Below are 20,441 nucleotides of genomic sequence, written 5' to 3' on the forward strand. Positions count from 1 at the left end.
AATTTTGAAACGTGGATGTTCTTCTTCATTGGAGAAGTCATGAATGCCAATGGGATGGTGGATTGGGCTAGATTGATTAGCCATTATGTGCACGAACAGTTGAAAAATCTTAAGGAAAAGAAGACCCAAGCCTTCTACATGAGCTCACATGTGATAAATTCACTCGCAAGGATGGGTGGCTTCGATGGCTTGCCAAGAAATCGGCCCATGGGATGTGGACCGACATAGTTGAAGGTTCATGAATGTTATCCCCAACTGCACCTATCCAACACTAGTTCATTCAAATTGGTGAATAACACTTTCACTATGTATTTAACCAAGTTGATGCAAAATGAGCTTCATACGAGAGTGTCACCGAAAGCCAAGGCACTAGTGCAGAAGTTTGGGGTCATGTTCTTGCAGTTTCCAAAGTTTACCTATACCAAGAGTCAGGGATTTTCCTCCCAACCACATATATTGCCAAGATATCCGTCAATAAATTGGTATTGCTAGAACTTATCAGACAATTGATAGTGTATGACCAGATTCAGAAAAAGAAAAGAAAATTATTCGTAGAATTCTCAATTGTCCTGGGTGATTATGTGGAATTGTGCCCAAACCTGGCAGTAGCTGAGAAGGGAGTGGAGGAATTGGCATTCTACCATTTAACATTCTACACATCCAGATCTTACTATGATCCATATAATAAAATTCGGAAGTTAGCTGGAATGAAGTTTGTGCACAAGTTTCACTTGGAATATGTTTGGGCTCATGCCAAGGATGATCTTGAGGTCAGGAAAAAGATGTTTTCCAGACTACCTCTTAACATGATTAGAATTGGTGAAATAATGCAAGTGTTGGATCAAGTGAAAGAGGATCCAAACGTAGTGCAACTAGAATTTGAAAAGGTAAGGGATCAGCCTATCCAACTTCTGGATTGATCAAAACCTAAAGTTGATGATCTAGACATTTTGGCTAGACAAATTTTGAAGTTCATTAGGCATTGGATCGATCAACATGTCAGGACATTGAAGGAAGGGAATGTCTGTCTGAGCTACCAATTAATGGGAAATCTGGATTCCTACAGTGAGGCCACAGAAGGATCATCATAGGCCCAAGCCTAGAAAGGAGAAATCTAGCAGAAAGGAGTTGGACCTAGTGAAGGAAAGAATGCTCCGAAGAAGCCTTGGACAAGGAAAAGGAAGCCCAACCAAATGTTCAACTCGAAATCCAACCAACTTTTCAACAAGAAGTCCACTAGGAAGAACCACAATAGAAAAGAGCAAGGGTGGAAGAAGCTCAATCCCCAGCCAGTTTCCAATGTGCGAGAGGTGGAAATGTTCATGCAAGGAAATCCACTAAATCCACCACATGGTGATTTTCCTAATAACACACTTACACGAGATGTTCTTAGCATCAGTGCTACACGCAGGCCAACTCAGCTAGGAGGTTAAAGACAAAAACTTCCCTCTCATCCAGAAGAGCCATGCCAAGATAGTTTGTAGAAACAATCCTTGGAGAAATGGAGGAATCTTCATAGGAGCAAGCACAAATGGAAATTCAAGATCAGTCGACAACTGCTCCAGATTGGCTGAGAGATAGATTAAGAAAAGAACCTGTAGACACTCAAAATTGATCATCACTCCTATGTCACTAACCTAATTTTTAACATGTCTTCTATGTCGCATTTCATCTTCATCATATGTTGACATTGTGTCATCCCTCTGGTTTCAGTTCATTTCAAATCCAACCTTAATCAGTCTTCTTCATTTGCATTTGGTCCTCAATCATTATGATTGGCGTTTTATAATTTTCAAATCATTCAAATTGGTCTCATCTTGACAATTAGACTTAATTCTCTCTTTGTTGATAATTAATCAATCATCAATTATCGACCTCTTTATCAATCAATTTCAATCAATCCTCTGTGACACTCTATCAGCTTTTCATGGCACTTTATCAATTGATCTTATCAATTATTTATCAAGTCACTGTCAAATAAATGGGAAATCCGGATTCCCACAATGAGGCCACAGAAGGATCATCATAGGCCCAAGCCTGGAAAGGAGAAATCCAGCCAAAAGGAGTTGGACCTAGTGAAGGAAAGAATGCTCCGAAGAAGCCTAGGACAAGGAAAAGGAAGGAAGCCCAACCAAATGTTCAACTGAAATCCGACCAACTTTTCAACAGGAAGTCCACTAGGAAGAACCACAATAGAAAAGAGTAAGGGTGGAAGAAGCTCAATCCCCAACCAGTTTCTAGTGTGCGAGAGGTGGAAACGTTCACGCAAGGAAGTCCACCACAGGGTTATTTTCCTGATAACACACTTACACAGGATGTTCTTAGCATCAGTGTTGCACGCAGGCCAACTCAGCCAGGAGGTTAAAGACAAGAACTTCCCTCTCATCCAGAAGAGCCACGCCAAGATAGTTTCATAGAAACAATCCTTGGAGAAATGGAGGAAGCTTCATAGGAGCAAGCACAAATGGAAATTCAAGATCAGTCGACAACTGCTCCAGATTGGCTGAGAGATGGATTAAGAAAAGAACCTGTAGACACTCAAAATTGGTCATCACTCCTATGTCGCTAACCTAATTTTTAACATGTCTTCTATGTCGCATTTCATCTTCGTCATATGTTGACATTGTGTCATCCCTCTGGTTTCAGTTCATTTCAAATCCAACCCTAATCAGTCTTCTTCATTTGCATTTGGTCCTAAATCATTATGATTGGCGTTTTATCATTTTTAAATCATTCGAATTGGTCTCATCTTGACAATTAGACTTAATTACCTCTTTGTTGATAATTAATCAACCATCAATTATCAACCTCTTTATCAATCAATTTCAATCAGTCCTTTATGACACTCTATCAACCTTTCATGGCACTTTATCAATCGATCTTATCAATTATTTATCAAGTCATTGTCAATTAGTCTTATCAATCTTATCAGTCTTTTATCAAAATCATTAACAATTTTGGGTCTTCTTTGATAATTAAATAAATTTAATTTATTTGATTAGCTAATTCCTAAATATGAATAGTAAATTTATTACTTTATCATATTTATATTCTCATATGCAGATAATAAATTTTATTTATTTAATTATCACATATTTATTTTTTCAACCTGCTAATTTGGAAATATATGAGAATAATCAATTTTGTTTATTTATTAAATCCCCATATTATCTTCCTCGATTTGATTCTATATTTCTTTCCGGATTTATTTCTCTTTTTCTTTGTCTCCTAAAGGAAACTTTGCTATGTGTTTGATCCTAGCCGTTGATTCTTCCTGTCTTCAAATTAATCTCGTCTGTCGATTCAAAATCTTTTTTTCCTATAAATTGAGCTCTCATTGCTCATTTTTGACACCCACATCTCAAGTATTCTCACGCTGGCGATTTTGCTATCATCTTGCTTCTATCACACTTGCATTTTGGAGGAAAAAGAGAAACAATGGAGGTCAAGGAAGGAGATTTTTACATGTGGTTTGCGCTTTTGTTTTGAAATCTTGTCTTTCCTTCTTTCATTGAATGTATTAGGATTAATTTCTTATCCTGTTATGTTTTGTGGTTGCATAACTTAGGCTTTGGTATGTTATTCCAAATTCCTAGTTACAGAACCAGAAGAGGAAGTGGATCCAGCACAAGAGTTGGAAGAACTTCTGAGAAGAATGGATAAACCAACAGAAAAGAAGGCTTCTTGAAAGTTTTCCAAGGTCACAAGGGATGAGTCTGGATCTAGAACTTTGCATATGGTAGATCTTGCAATGGACAAGGACATAAATGGAATTATGCCAGATGATTATGTGATCAGAGAGGTTGATTTGGGGTGTGCTTCCACAACGTAGGTGATAGACGAATTTGAAGGATCTTCCTTGGCTATGAAGGAACAGATGCAAAATCTGAAGGAAAAATGTAGAAGGCTGAAGAGTGAAAATACGGCCTTGTGCAAGTATGTCAAGAGTTTCAAACATCCACTCAGGGAGGAGGATTTGTCCTTTGTTCCTCCTTCCTCTCTTCCTAAAGAATACATTGATGCCGCTGAAAAGGTTAGGAAAATTGCCCAATATTCTAAGGAACGGGTGGAGGATGTTTTCATTGGAGCCGAAAAATTCATTGAAGACCTAGCTAGCCTTCATTCTAGACTTGTTGCCCTCTTGAACCGGCTGGAGGTAGTGGATGGTGCGTAGGAAGATGTTCACATTTATCAGGACCTAACCATTCACGACTCAAAGCCTTGATGAAAGTTCCAAAGCAGACATTGATAGACAGGAAGGTGATTCAAGAGAACGAGATTTATGATTTCCCATGATGGTTTTGTGTCGTCTGCATTGGAAGGGAGGCCTTTGAAAGATTCAGCATGGAGTCTGTCTTTGAAAGACTCAATCAGAGGAGTATAGGAGGAAATCCTCAACGCAATTGAGGCATTATTCGTAAGGAAGCTGAATGAAGGCAAAGTGACAACAAATTTTCTAAGGGCCCAGTTGCATGAATTTTTCTTTGTGGGGGTGTTTTCCAAGGCACACTTGGAAAATGTTTCTTTATTTTCCAGCACTATGTAGAGGACACAGGAAATGGTAGCAGAATGGGAGAGTTTTCTCTCCAAGAGTGAAGAAGAAATTACTTTGATGGAGTTCAGGATAGAAAGTGTGCCAAGTGTCTCTGTAGGAGAATTGGAGGTTGTCGTCACCAAATTCATCGCTTATGCCATTAATGAGCGAGATAATGGTCGCCCATTTCTAGACGAGGATCTTCTAACTGAATGACATAGTGGCATATTTATTGTTAGAATACTTTGACCAAGTGGCAGTTGGGTCAACGCATGTTGAATTAATGGAGTATCTTTTGCATGCAACAGTCACATTTAAGGTATTATGGCAGATTTCTTTTGCATGCAGCATTCGCATGTGGAGATGATGGAGCATTTATGGCATGATGGAGCAATTTATGCATGGAGGAATATTCAACGCATGTTGGGCAAATTTAGTGAAGTGGCACATTTAATGTATTTTGGATACCAATTGTAATGGGCTGAAATTAATTGTATATGGGCATAATGGGCATTTATTGCTGATTCCTACCTTGTTGCACCATGTGTGGGGAATCTTTTAGGGAAAAACCCTAATTAGGGTTTGCATGTAGCCAAGGCATGAAGCCTATATAAAGGGGTGACCCCCCTCATTTGTAAGGGAGGAGAGATTGCTTTTGAGATTGTTGCAATAAGTTGTTGAAGCTGTAACTTAATACATTGTTCAATTTGATGATGTATACTTGTTCTGTTTTGCAACTTGCATGATCTCGCTCTCTTCACTGTAGATTTGCTTTCAATTGTTAGATGAACAGGATTTGATGAGATTGTTTGCAGTGAAACCCTTGCTCATACCTTTTGTTAGTAGCTGATTGTTATTAACTTTGCAAGGTTAGTCTGAGCCTTTTTATGTGTAAACTTAACTTCGATCATCGATGGATATTGTTCTATGATGGTGTTCATTGGTGGTATGAAAAACTCCTGCACAACCTTTGAAGATTGCACCGTCTTTGTGTAGTTGTACAAAGTTGGCAAAGCAAAGTGCGGTTTGGTTTTACCCAAGCAATCATCATCTCCTTGTTATTAGAGTTAGCATAGCCTTCTTAAACCCTTCCTATTTACTTTCTGCATATTTTAAACCTAAAAATCCTAAAAAAGAGCTTCCCATTGATAAATCATTCGCGAGTAAATACCTTGTAAGTTGCAAAATTGTTTAATCTTCTTCTAGTGTGCGAAAGTCCCCATGGATAACCGACATATCATATCAACCAATTGAGTCACGTCCTTTCTGAATAGGAACCTTGAAGTTGATTGCTTGAACTTACGACTATCTTAGCATACAATCGTACTTTGATCAAGAGAGAGTAAAGTGACTGTTGGAAAACTTTATTTTGTGTTAGACGTCGTCATAAAAAACACGTCAACACGCAGTTGGAACCTTGGAGTCAATGTATGATCTTCCTATAATCTTAGCATACATCTGATTTTGATCAAGAGAGGATAAGGTGACCGTAGGGAAATTTTATTCTGTGTTGGTGTGATCACAAAACGCTCGTCAACAGGACCCTATCCAAACACAGAGGGAACTGGACCAGGACCAAGACCCGAGGGGTCCCTTTGCAGAACCTGGTAACTTAGTTATATTCTAATAGGAGTATAATCTACAAGGAGCAAGAGGTGCCAATCTCTAATATTGAGCCTATTTGTCTCGAGATGGGGAAAACTTGTTCTCTACCCTATGAAAGATTTTGTAATTCACAAATGGATCTTAAGGAAATTAGCATTATAGTGAACTCAAAACTTCCTAACAACTCATCACCATATAGACTCTTGGCCTTCAACACACATAGACTTAACACAATATTGACAAAACTAACAAGGATGACAACCCATATCTATGCTCCTGACCTTATCCATCAGCACATGATGATATTCACTAAAAGATATTGCTTAAATGGGTGAACATACAATATGTCTTACCTACATGTACATGTACTCGTAGAAACAAATATCATTCTTTGGAATTTATCAAGAGATAGGGATATTATTGGTAAAAACTGGAAAAATATGAGAACCAAAAAATACAGTAATTTTTTTAAAGAAGAGAGATATAGCTGATGTTTTTTACATTTAAAGCCATCACAATTACATAGAGTGAATGTGAAAGTAAACAAGAGTGTACCATGAATTTAAATATAGATTTCTCTCATTAATTTAGAGATTGCTAATTATAAATGATTGTAATATAAATGTCTTTAACAACATTAATTAATAACTCTGCCAGAAATGATAATGAACTATTAATGCAATAAAATGTCAGTAAGGTAAATATGACTTGTTAACCCTACTGTTCTCCTTATCTATCAAGTTGAAAAGAATAAACTATACACAAAATGGTAGTTCTATTATTGACAACAAAAGTAACCCTGACCTCTTCACATATCTCTTAAGAACGGCAGTGGCAACATTCATGCCTGGCATTTCAGGACAACTTATGTCCTGTCTTAACAACGTTTATATTAATCACTTTGATCAGCAATATTTCCTACAAAGTTGACATCGGTATTGATGCTCATATTAATTGATCACAGTATTAATAAGGATGCTACCAAACACCATACTAATCAAGAGTGTAGAGGTCACAATAATGAAAGGATGCTACTGATCGGTAATCATAAGAATATTACTAATCAGAAAAGGATTTATGTCAAAAGATGATAATGATAACAACAATCTCAACAGATACGAGATTATTAACTGTTGATCTGTATCAATGCAAATTCCCAAACAATTACCTTAATCATATTCCGATTTACAAATTAAATAAACACAACAATATCCATTGATAAGGAGAAATGACAGCACTAACATTTGTGATGCAACAATAATGACAATTCAAAGGAGAGCATAATCATTTGACAGTTTTTCCTAGTAATGGCTATGCTCACAAATCATGAATAATGACAGCAAGTTCATCGTTATCAAAGGCAACAGCCATAGTCACTAATCACTGTTCATGCTCCCTATTCACAAGGTTTTCAAACCCAATTATAGCAAGTGTCTTCACAACTGTAGATAACCACATTCAGTTTTCAAATAACAATAGCAATAATTGTCTTGTTCCTTGGCAACAGATATAACTGCTATTCAATAATAGCAGCTGGAAATCTTAACAGCTACTTAGACTGTTCAAGGTTTCTAAGCCCATTTATAAAATTTCTAGAGTAGAATGACCAAAATCTTGCAGTTTTGGTGCTTATAAAGAAAAAAACATAGTTCCACGGAGTTTCTTGATGGTGGACATGGGGACAGGTTTTGGGGACCAAGGGCCTAAATTTGAGGACAACAAGGGGGACGGCGGTGGGGGCAGAGCTGATGAACATGAGTGCACATTTTTGTTGGTATGACCATGGAAGTATTCCATCAGCACACTTCTCAGCAGGCACAATTATAAGTGATTCACACGTCACGCTAAAACGTGAAGCATATTCAGTTTGGCATGGTTTCTTTCAGGCAAAACCATAGAAACTTGATGGAGGTGGCAGTGCGGTGGGGGGACGTTTCCCCCAAGTCCCCATGTCTCGGAAACATGGGGATTTTGGAGGGGATGAGAGTCCCAGTGGAACACTGAAAAAAATCTAATTTACATGGAATTTAATCGCCAATAATTTATATTGGTGAAATTTTCAGCTAGATATTTTTAAAAAGTCACGATATTTTCAAGCAAATGTCAAGGACCCTGCCAAGAAAAAATATATCCGAATATATCATGATATTTTAAAGACATCTGCTTCTATGCATATACTTATTACTTACTACTTGCAACTACAAAATGATTCATAAAGTGACACTAACTACTTGCAACTACACAATGACTCATAAAGTGACATGTGTGATGTCCCCTACTTGGAGGCAGGCCATTTATCAATAATTATCTATATTATTAAATGCATCATTAAAAATTATAACATCTTAGTTTAAATGTTTAGATTAGTAGGCATTTACTCCTTAATAATACAATTCCAAAACCCTATATGTCAAGGTCTTATCCCTGTTACTTCTCTAGCCCAAATTGAGGAGGGAAAATTATTGTGCTAGGGCGCTGTTGACGTGTATTTTGTACACCATCATACACAGAATAAAATACCTAAGGGTATCTTATCCTCTCTTGAATAAAGTCGCTAACTGCTGAAGATTCGCATGAAGGATCAGTTAGGATGACTTCAAGGTTCCTTTTGGTAGGGTCTCTACATGTGGACAAGCTCCAGTGGTATGATGTGATTTGCTGTAATCACAAGGGGACTTACATTTGGTGATTGAATTTCCGATCTACTTTGCTAGAACACAAGCTCTTACTAACTTAGATTAAAAAATGGAAAAAGGATGGGGGTGAAGAGAGGATCTAATCCTAACACTAAGAATGTAGGAGCAATGATTTGATTTTTTGATGAAACTCTAACTAGATCTTGTTTTGACATCAATGGAACATCTACACAAGGCTAGTGCGATCTTCTAAGGGAGCTTTATGATGTTCAAATCATCACCGCAGGCATAGATACCATCCAAGTTGATGCATATCAATGAAGAGGCAACAAATTGAAATTGAGCTTAAGTTGAACTATTCCAGTTGACTACACAAGGCAAGTTTGCAATCAACAAACTGCTAGTAGTATGGATGTACGAATTCCACCATCAATCAATCACATTTCCTCCATTCATCTAATCATCTACCATCTAAGATTGAAGACTCAACAAGAAACCATGCAAATTGCAAGAAAACGACATATTTCACCATTACTTCAATGAAAATGGAGTTTGTTTACAATCAATGGCAACAATTTCTTGCCTTGTCCTCCTATTCTACTCTCTATCTACTAACTACTTTCTATTATTCACAACTCTCTCTATTATCTCTCTAACTCTAATTAGCCTTTACAAATGAAATGCCTGGGCTTATATAGTGCCCACAATACAATTTGATGGCTTAGATCAATTCAAGATCAATGGCCAAGATTCAACAATGAAAACCCTAATTAGGGTTTGTTACAACCATTACATAACATTTAATGCTTGACCAATGATAAAATTGTATTGCTTGGACACATGTCCTCTCTAGAAAAATCGACCAATGGATAGCCAGGGTAGGTACATCGGAGTTTGTGCCACCTTCCATGAGTTAAGTACATTGAATCTGGACATGCTGAGATGGACTTCACTGATTGGAGAAATGATGACTAGGACGCCACCTCATTTGACACTTGGAACTTGGTAGATATTCAACTTGATGTTGTTGAGAAGCTTGCTTTAATTAATTCATCTAGAACTATTTTGCTTCTTCAACGAGCCCTTGTTCTAACTCCTTGCGTCCTTGATGTGCAGGAAGATGATGTACCTCGCCTTGGAACGTTGGATTGCCCTTGATGATGTTAGTCCAAAGAAGGTCGTCCATGTCCTGGCTTGATCGTCCTGGCGAAGACCGTCCTTGATCCGGCTTGATTTTCCTTGAAGAGACCTCCATTTGATGCCTACACAACATTTCAAAATTAGTAACATGATTTTGCAATACATAACATAAATTAGAGAGCAATTTTTAGGAAACTTAATGATAAGTCCTTTATTAATCATTTCCTAAAAAACGATTGAGCTAAGGAAAAACAAAATTTCAAAATTCAAAATTAAGGCAATGACGATCTAAAATTCAAAATTAAAACAATAAAACCAAATCGCCATACCTCACTAGAGAACTAACTCTAGAATGCAAAATAAAGGAATTCGCCCAGGCAAAATTTGAAATTCGATAGTCTTGATGTGATCTTCAAAAGAACGTTCCTCTTATCAACTTCGCCACCCTTCAAGTCTTGGACGTGATCTCTAATGCCTTGGCAAATTCGCTCAAGTGGAAACTTTTAGATTCGCACCACCTTGGATAACCTTGGCACCACCTTGCTTTGTAAACTCCAAATCGCACTTTGAACACAATTTCGCACCTTCTCAAATCGCATGTGAATGAAGAATGATAATGTGAAAATGAAGATTCTCACCCTCCCTTTATAGCGCTCACCTCATACTTACCTTAAGGCCGACTTGGTAATAATAAAGCAATTATAAATGATTTTTAAAAAATAACAAAGGCCGACCTTCATAAAATAAACTCAAGCGCTCCATTTTTATTGCAATTAATTAATTAAATTTCCTTGTTTATTAATTAATAAATTCGATTTTTTTTTATTTTTATTTTTTTTACAAGGCAAAAATAATTAATTAATGTTTTGCACAAATTTTAAATGCCATTTTAATTGAATTTTCAAAGATTATCGATTTTTAGCATTTAAAATAAATTTAAAAATGTTTGTTTGAATGCCAAATTGTGAAGGTCAAAGATACGTACCTCATCGCCCTGGTCCCTTGGAGAGGGACAGGAGCGATCCATCAATTTGGTCATGATTCTTGCAATTTTTACGTCCAAGGTCCTTATTTCCACGTTGGAATTGCCATTTTCGCTAGGTCCTTTGAGCTTAATTGACTTGTTCTTGCAAATGAATATCCTTTAGATATGATATCGCCCTGGTCCCTTGGAGAGGGACAGGAGCGATCTCCATTGTTTCTCCTTGATCTTGCATCTTTGAACTTCAATCTTCATTGTGGGGACAAACAACGTTATTCCTTCATTCCTTTCTCATTTCACTTGAATTTTACAAGGCGCTTTGATGTTTAGAAGATCATCGCCCTGGTCCCTTGGAGAGGGACAGGAGCGATTTTGCTCTTGTGGGCCTCATTTCACTTCATCACCTTCGAAAATTATATTCAACGGATTCGCAATGCCTCCTTTCATTCATTCATGCCTTGAGATCGGTTGAAATTTGGCGAGAAAATCATCTACAACAAAAATCGCTCTGGTCCTTCAGTGAGGGACAGGAGCGAATTTGACCCTCTAGGCAAAAACTTCATCATTTCGTTGTTTTTGATCAAGTCTGGATGTTCTATCATGCTCATTTCGTCCTTCACCATGCCTTTGATGTCTCGATTCGTCCAAACAAGGTCAGGAATGGCTCAACTAAGCATTTTCGCTCTGGACCCTTGGTGAGGGACACGAGCGATTCGCCTTGGTCCCTTGGAGAGGGACAGGAGCGCTTTTCGCTCTGGACCCTTGGAGAAGGACACGAGCGAAATTTGACTTTTCGCACTCTCTATCAGGATAAATGTTATATTCCATTTAAGTATAAGTGACATTTCCTTCTATGTTTCTTCTTTCTTATACTTTAAGTTATATTCCATATATACTTTCAGGATGTTTGAGAGTGGTTTCAGACCTCCAGGAGTTATATTGCAAAATCTAGTTTTTGGAGGTTTTTTAAGTTTCCAGACTTAGTCAAATTTCAGGATCAGGACATTCCAGACTTAGCCAAATTTCAGGATCAGGACTTCACTCAAGCCGGACTTGCTACCCTATTGATCTCCCCGACAGCGCTTCAAGTTATATTCATTTGATAAAATGCACCTCTTTGGACCTTTTCACATCGTCAAGACGTTAAAATCTTGCAAGGACAAAGCAAAATTGGATTTGTAGCTCCGGTCCTTCACTGAGGGACAGGAGCGATTTTTCCCCTGGAGGCATTTCTGTGTTCATGAAAATCTTCAATTTATATTCAATGGAAAGATCTCGCCTTTCTCCATCACTTCCAATTCGTAATTCATCTTGACCCTGCAGGAATAGTAAAATATTTGAAAACGAGCTCCCGTCCTTCACTGAGGGACAGGAGCGATTTTGCTCCTACAGGCCAAAATAACATGATTTTAGACATTTTAACACTTCACAAGGCGAAAACAAATCATTAGAGATGCCTAGGATCAAAAATCAAAAATGTCAAAATTTGGTCAAAAATATTCAATTGGACAAAAATTCACATTTCATCTTCAACACTTAGACAAATTTAAGCTCTGCATTCAAAATTCCAATTGAAAATAGACCATTCTGGCGAATTCATTTCATTCAAAATTTGCATTCTAGAAAAGGAAATTCAAAAAGCTCCCAAAAGTGACTGGATTTTGGTCCGAAAAGACGGTAATCAAAACCCTAAGGCTTGACCCTAAATCCAGACAACTAACAAACTAACAAAACCCTAGAAAAAGCAAAGCGAAAACGAGCAAAACGAGCAAAAAAAACATGGGTCCCCATTTGCAATGGGGCGATGTGTGAAAACGTCACAACAGGCGCTTAGAGACCAATCAACAAGCAGACTCCCTCAAGGTTTCTGGATGCAGGCCCTTACCCCATCTTAGGACTACTCCCTCAAGGTTACCAGTATACCTGTCCTTACCCCATCTCGGGATTGCCTGACTTGTGAGGATTTAGACTGCTTTTCCCTACACACAAATCATTCCCATCCTCCATAGGCATTAGCAGAAGTACTAAGGAATGGGCTATTAATATTATAGTCTTTCATGTACTATGAATGTATGTGAAATTAAGTATGACTGTCATACATATTGCAGTCTATATTAATATTACTACTAAATTCTGCATAGAAACATTATCAGGCTTCATATATTAAGCACATCCCCATGAATACCACCAAGAACAAAGATGTTACTGCCTGTAACTTAATAATAGTTCTGATCTGATCTGATCCATGGTGATATCACTGGATGCTTTGATTCCTTTCCTTCATATCTCTCAATGTGAGGGAAAGGTCACACCTCTTCATCATGTATGCCCTTTGGCAAGAGACACACCCTTTGAAAGAGTGCAGCTCTTCATTATTTCTGCCCTTTGAAAGGGACACAACCTTTCACAATCAGATCTGCGGTTCTTATTTAAATCACATCTGTACTTCTGATTCCCAAATTATTCCCCCTCAAATGAGCTTCTCTTCTCCCTTTTATATGTCATGTTTGAGAGAGTCACAACTTTTCATTTTATGTCTTTTGAGTCTTGACCATTCATTAACTAAATTAAATTTTAATTATATTCTTTTATATTTTAATTTAATCTTTAATATTTTATTTTTATTTATATTATTTATTAGTAAATTCTATTTCAAAGTGGGGACATTACAACATGGCCATGTGAATTTCAAATGGCCATTACTCCAACATTTCCTTGCCACAATGACCATTTGGTGAGACTTGAAATTCATCTCCAAATTTGTGGAGTTGCCCCTTGTTCTTTGCGGTAGATCTTTGCTGCCCTAGTCTCTGTGCTATAATAGACTATCTCAAGATCTCTTCATTGTATCAACTCACAGATGAAATGTTGTATCAGTATGTCCAAGTATGTCTTTAGTCCTCCCATGAGAAATTGGATTACTGATCAATTAATGGTATTTTGACTGTTTGATCATTTTGGACTTATATTGCATTTATTTAAGGGCTTTTATTGCTGTATTTACAATTTGATGAATTATATTTTTTTGCACATGTTATATTTTGTGGTGGTTGACGAATAAGTTTTTATGGTTCCTTGTCTTGAGAGGGAAACTAAAACAGGTTTATTTCCTTGTCCTGAAACAGGACTTGTTTCTAGTATATTTTGTGTTCCATGTGATCTATAGATCCCGGAAGAAATTTGGAGAACACAATAGAAGGACAAATGTTTACTGTAGAGAAAAAAATGTAAATAACAATTAGATTGCAAACACAGAAAAGGTGTGTTTATTTACACACAGAATAATAATGTCAATAAGAATTGTAATCAAATTTGTATTAATGTAAAAAGTTCTATGCATGACAAATCTCTTAGAAGGAAGCACAGTGTACAAATATTAATTCAGGCAATGCACAACGCAATAGTATTATAGTCTTCATCGAAGATGAGACAATTCATCTTTCCAAAATTGTTCCAAAGGTAGCACGACATCAGATCTTGGTGGTGGTAATGAAATCTGTTGACTTATTGTTGGGCTTTTGACCTTGCAAGGGTTGCACCCCTCAAACCAACAAAGGGAGCAAAGGAAGCTAAAGTCAATTCTATTAGTCTCCCTGTACTGCATGAACGCATTGCATAGTATCTCCTGGGTTCAGTTTCCATACATATCACCAAGTGAGGGCCTAATTCTAATAAATTCCTTGCCTTGAGATGGAAACCAACTTTGTTACAATCTATGGTCCAAGAGAAAGCCCACTTCAGTACGTTTCCTTGTCCAGCAATGGTGTCTTTGGGAGGCTTCTTGACATCAGGGGAGTCCAAATACAATGATTTTCCTTGTGCAAATTGGTGCACAATTCCATTGTATATTATGTGCCTTGGGATGGGGCCAGTCTTGATATTCTTCTTTATCCAAGATGGTCTCTAGTTCCAGTATATACCCTATCACAAAGGACCTGGTTTCTATGTTATTCCTTCTTATAACTTCTATGATATGCTACTTTGTTTGAGGGATCTCCTTGCAATAGGTGGGCCAAAATTTAGTATTTCAAATGCCTTTGTTTGAAATGGACTAGGCTCTCTTGAACTACTAAATTGCATTGAAATCAGTTTTTCTTATTTGTTTCGGACTAGATTGAGAAGATGGTAATTGGAATCACAAAACAACAGTGCTTCACAATGACAATCATCAGAAGACACCTTTATTCAAACATAGTCTGGTAATTTGTTGAAATTGCAAATAGACAGTGCTTCACAATATCATCAGGGATCACCTTTAGACAAACATGATTTGGTGATGCTCCCTCTGAGTTCTGACCTAAAGCTTTGAGTTTTGATTACCAACTTGGATGGTTATACTGCATATGACATTGGATTCAAAAACTCGCCGAGGCAGGTAAAGGATTGCTTTGGCAGGTACTAGTTCATATGTTCGAGCTCTTTTTTTAAAGTCTCCTAAGTTGATTAACTTTTAGTCCTTGTGCATTTGGGCTCTTTTCATATAGTCTCCCATGTCAATTAACTTTTGTCCTTACGAATCTTCATTGCTGTTTGAAAAAACCAGGGGCCTCACTTGTCCTATATAAATTCTTGTTGAAAAAAGTCAATTAATGAAACTACATTCTTCCTTTGAAACATAACGATTCCCAGTACCCATAATATACTTATACACATAGTCTAGCAAAGCTAAATTTTACTAGAATATGTTCAGCTAGTGAGCTTTCAGCTACCATGTAGTGATACCATAACAAGAAACAGAACTATAACAATGTTGCAGTTACTAGCACTGGTGAAATGGAGCAGAAAACAAGAACAACCAAAGTAAATGGAAGTCACAGTTTGAAAAGACAACAGTGTAAAAGCCAACTTTCTCATGCCACAGAAAGAAAAAAAAATGTTTATGAAAGTCTTTAAAATCTTATTTCACTTACGAACAACCAAAACAATATATATGCATCCTGAATGCCATTTACTTAGGAAAAATGTTATAATAAGGAATTAAGATACATGCAAAAATTTATTGAAAAAATGAGTTAGCGAACATGGCTGAAAGGCACAGAAGCCACTAAACAGAAAGAAAGTTTTAGTGAGGCTCTGATATCAATTAAGATGCCCCCAGGTGTAGCAACACAATGAAAAATAGGATTCATTATGTGCAAACAAAGACACAAAATACTTGCTTGAAATACAATATTACATTAGTGAGTTCTAAACAGAAATTATGTACATTAGAAGAGATGGAAGTCTTTAATGTAAAGGAAGTAATCTTTGGCTAAATCTATTGCGACTTCGCTTTACTTAACCTGAAAGAGAGTACTTGAATTGAAACATAGTCTAGCAATTGATAAATTTATAAATGTTATTATCCTGCTGTTATAATAAAGCTATAAAACCACATGATAATACTGAAGACACCACTTAATGTGTTTATCAAAAGTGGTAAGCAAGAAAGTATAAAGAAAACGTGGGTGCTCATTAGAATTGGGTTGTGCTGGAATAGGGAGTGCATTGGATCTAAACCTGCTCCAAACCATCTAATTTAGAAGTTTCATTTTAAAGAAGCAATTTCAAGTCTTTTCTGATTTGACTAGATTGGATAATTTTTTAACATTTAATTAATTAAAAAAGACAAAAGATGAAGAAAACATGATGAAATGGATTAGGAAAACCATCATCAAACTGAATTTTTTTTAAAATGAAAAACTTTGTGAGTACGATATTGTCAATTACTTTTAGAGAGTACATTAAAAAAGGAAAAGTGAATTTACAGGAAAACTTACTTATTTATGAAATGATAAGAAAAACAAAGTTCTAAACAAGAAAGAAAAAAATCATGAAACTATTATATACTATTTCATTGGAAAAGAACAAACAACATATAACTAGGTATCTTTCAATGCTGTCCAATTCTTCCACAGAAGAGCACAAATGAAATTTGAAATCACTATAACATGTGAACATACCTGTTTGGACTGCATTTCTCCATGACATAACCACAACAGAGCATCTTCAAATTTGTCTTCAGTTGTTTGATAGCTAGTTTCTTGTGGCATTTGCATTGAAATAGAAGTTATGTGCTGCATTCTCTCAAGTGACCGTTGTGTGATGCACTGCAACTCTGAATATCCTGCTTGATCTTGCAATTGATCCATCCCTGCTTGGCTTTCGTTTAACCCATCTTGTTGATGAGGTGTATCTGGAATTTGTAACATGGGAGAGCATTGCAGTGCTCTAGGTGTGGGTGGCCTTGAATCAGATATTGCTCCATCCTGAACATTACCCCTATGTTGTGCCTCAGAATTATTTTCTTGCTTCAGCAATTGAAGCAGCTGTTGGTAAATTATCCGTTCGTGTTTGCTGCAATGTGCCTGAAGTTTTTGCAGCAAATCAAGAAACAATCAGTAAATACTGTGATTAATTCATGCTACATCACCTTTTTAACAGGGCCCATCTTGCATATGTTTCCAACTTCTGTAATAAAAAGGATGAAAGGACACAATGTCGAGTAGAGGCTGCTAGGAGATAGACATCCATCTGTGCATACATGATATAGTTTATAGTTGATATTTGGGACTAAATTAATTCAGTTTTAAAACTTAACTGCAAAATTGTAAATCCCCTTGGAAGGGGTGCACTTAAAATACAGCAACAAAGTGAAAAAAAAATTTAAATTTAAGTGGATAAAGGAAGGCTGAGGCTAAGAGGGCACCCAGAAGATGCTTAACGATTGAAACTCTAGCAATCATCATGTCATCCAAGACTGAATTGAAGCTAGCAATGAGATTTGTGTTGGTTGGGCTGGTCATTGTGATTTTAAAATCCCTAGGGCTAGGGCAATTCCGCCTTCAATCAGGTGTAATACCCTGCTGCAAACTGGAGTGGTTTTTCATGCAATAGAAAACTAACTTTATTTTTGTTGGAGTTAAAAAAAGACCCATCCAAAATATTAAATAAAATTGGCAGTAAACCAAGATTACTTTACACTCCTATGATAGCTACTAGAAATGTTCAATAATGTAATTAGTTTTCACACTTACCTAGACATCACCAGTAGCATTAACATCAGAACCTAAGAAGAAGTTAGAAAAGGTTAATTATTCTGGGCTATTTTCTTTGCCAAATGGTTAAGTTTTCACAGAATTCACAGAATCAAATTCCTAATTAGCAGATTTTCCATTTGTCATTGCGAACGTGTTATATGAAATTGCAATGAAGTTGTTAGATTCTTTAAAAAAATGCACTATCAGTAAATCCTACATTTTTCACAAAGTTCATAAACATTACATACTTTTTAGCTATATTTTTTGAGCTATAAAATATCTAGCGTATCATTTTGCAGGTATATTCCTTAAAGCTTTGGGAAACACAGGATTATAGTAGCTGTAGTCTTGTTCTTGGCCAAAATAATATCCTGGAAGCATTGACAACTTCAAATCTGATTAAAAGATAGACAAAAATTGAGATAAGTTAGTACCTCAATGCATGGAGTCAAAGGCTTCTTGAAAGAGGGCAAGGTCATATACGATTCAAGTGGAACAACCCCATCGTCGAGCCACGGATCCACTGTTTTCCTTCCCGAAACAACACAAATCAGCGAGTCATAATCATCATACATGTAACTCTTGACAGTTTTATGATTATCAATGATATCATTAGCCCCTAAACCTGAAAATCCAACTTGTTTGAACACAGCTTTATCAAAACCAAATTTGCAAGCCAATTGTTTCGCAGATGGGCAGCCATCAAATCCCTCAATGGTTTCATGCTCATGCCCTGCCGCCATGTGACACTTTTGGCATATCTTGCAGAGAAGGAGGTCTTGGGTGCAACAGCGAATTGACGCCTGATTGTTTCCACAGACATGACACAGCTGGGCGCGAAAGTGGCGTTTGGCCAGTGAATTGGCAGAATGGACTTCATTGTCACAGCACAGGCAGAGTTTTGACGCATCTGCTTCGCAATATAATATTGCTTGTGATTCTTCACAGAAATCACAAGCCACTAATCTATCCATCAGATCTTAATTCCCAGAGCTCTGTCAGCGCCACTGAAAGGCTTTTCTTTCAAAGGGACAGGGGTATAACAAACCAAAGCACTCAGATCAAGATTATCACGTATTATTATATCCAGAGTTATCTCCTCGTCTTTGCTGACATGTAGAGCTTCCTCTTCAAGCTACTGGCGTTGTTCTGAACGTGGATGACCCCTGTCTAGGCCTTGAAGTTGAGCTTCACCAGCTTAATTTGTTTAAACAAATCTAAAAGAGGCAGAAGCTTGGAAATCATTCATGCTTTCACACTACAAACAGAAGTAGCTAAGCCTTGGGCAATTTCAGCAAACAAAAGGTAGAGAAGTATTTAAGCATCTAGTACCCAACAAGTAAAAGTTCGAGAAATGGCTAGGTCTTGAGTACCCAGCAGGAAATAAAAGGTTTTGTCCATTAAAAACCTCAACATGGTATCAGAAGCAGGCTAAGAGCATGATGTCAAGGAGGCTTGAGCGGTCCTTAGTCTTGAACCCCAAGTGGCAACTGGTTCATGAAAAATGCGTACCCTGATAATAACACCCCAAGTAATATGATTTTCAACCCATCACATCAAGAGCTGCTGCTTTGTCTAGCTTTGCATTTGAATTCATTACAGTTAAAGTTATTTTCTATTTCAATCCTAGTTTAACAGAACACTCTTCTAAATACAGAAGCATAAATATCCTCTAGCAAACCAGATTAATAAAAATTCTCCAGCTTCAAGGATTGGCTTTCATTCTAACCCATATCTAAAGAAAAGAAAGATATATCATATATATCCAAATTGTGGACGGTAATTTTGATTTGCAGTTGCTTCCAGGAAAACTCTAATTAGTCCTGTATTTCTGCAGTTCAAGTGGAACAAAACCCCTTTTTAATGCAGTCGTCACATACATCTAAATCATCTCATATAATTAGTCTGACTTCTGACAGGCACTAAAAGCCAGAAAAGGTCTTTTTTGACTTTTCCTTGGATTTATCAGTATTAGATATTTCTTAATCATTTTATTTGCAGTAGGATCTGAGTTTTCTTGTCCGAATTATTATCGCCCATCACGACTTAATCGGATATCTGTATATTCAAAATACAAAATGGGTAACCGACCAAAAAAAAAAATACAAAATGGGTAGTTAAATCTGGTAGGTAGTGTGTGAATCTTTCTTAGTCATGCCAGCCTGACAAAAGGCAAACATAAATTTTGAATCCAATCCTTGCTGGCAGTAGTAATTACAATTTTGCCGGACGACCAAAAAAGTTTTTAGCGGTAAATTTTAATCCCACGTGTTTCCCGACTCCAATTATTTCACCGAAGTCTGATGTGTCTGTGGACGGTTCGGATGATTCCAAAGAATTGAAATGCTTCTATGATTTCCGTTTTTTTTTTCCCAAGTGCAATGGATTTACTGTAAGACTGTCTAATCTGAACCATGGATTTTGGACATGTTTTTTTTTAAATGTGTTGACATGACATGTCTTCCATTATCACATGGAATGCTTTTAATCGGGACGGAATCTCATCTCCATTTATCAATGCAAAG

At 36.9% G+C, this 20,441-nt stretch overlaps 1 protein-coding gene across 1 annotated transcript in view; it reads right to left on the reverse strand.

Annotated features, from left to right (window-relative positions):
- Positions 1-19,977, reverse strand: part of LOC131034959 (uncharacterized) — a 64,885-nt gene extending 44,908 nt beyond the window's left edge. The window contains exons 1-2 of the mRNA XM_057966576.2: positions 18,351-19,977; positions 16,840-17,244 (exon numbers count right to left, since the gene is read on the reverse strand). Coding sequence (XP_057822559.1) covers positions 16,840-17,244; positions 18,351-18,890 — 945 coding nt within the window. The 5' untranslated portion in view covers positions 18,891-19,977. The remainder of the gene's footprint in view (positions 1-16,839; positions 17,245-18,350) is intronic.
- Between the last annotated feature and the right edge of the window lie 464 nt (positions 19,978-20,441).

This window comes from Cryptomeria japonica, chromosome 8 (assembly GCF_030272615.1).
Source record: "Cryptomeria japonica chromosome 8, Sugi_1.0, whole genome shotgun sequence".
In the NCBI taxonomy this organism is placed as follows: Eukaryota; Viridiplantae; Streptophyta; class Pinopsida; order Cupressales; family Cupressaceae; genus Cryptomeria; species Cryptomeria japonica.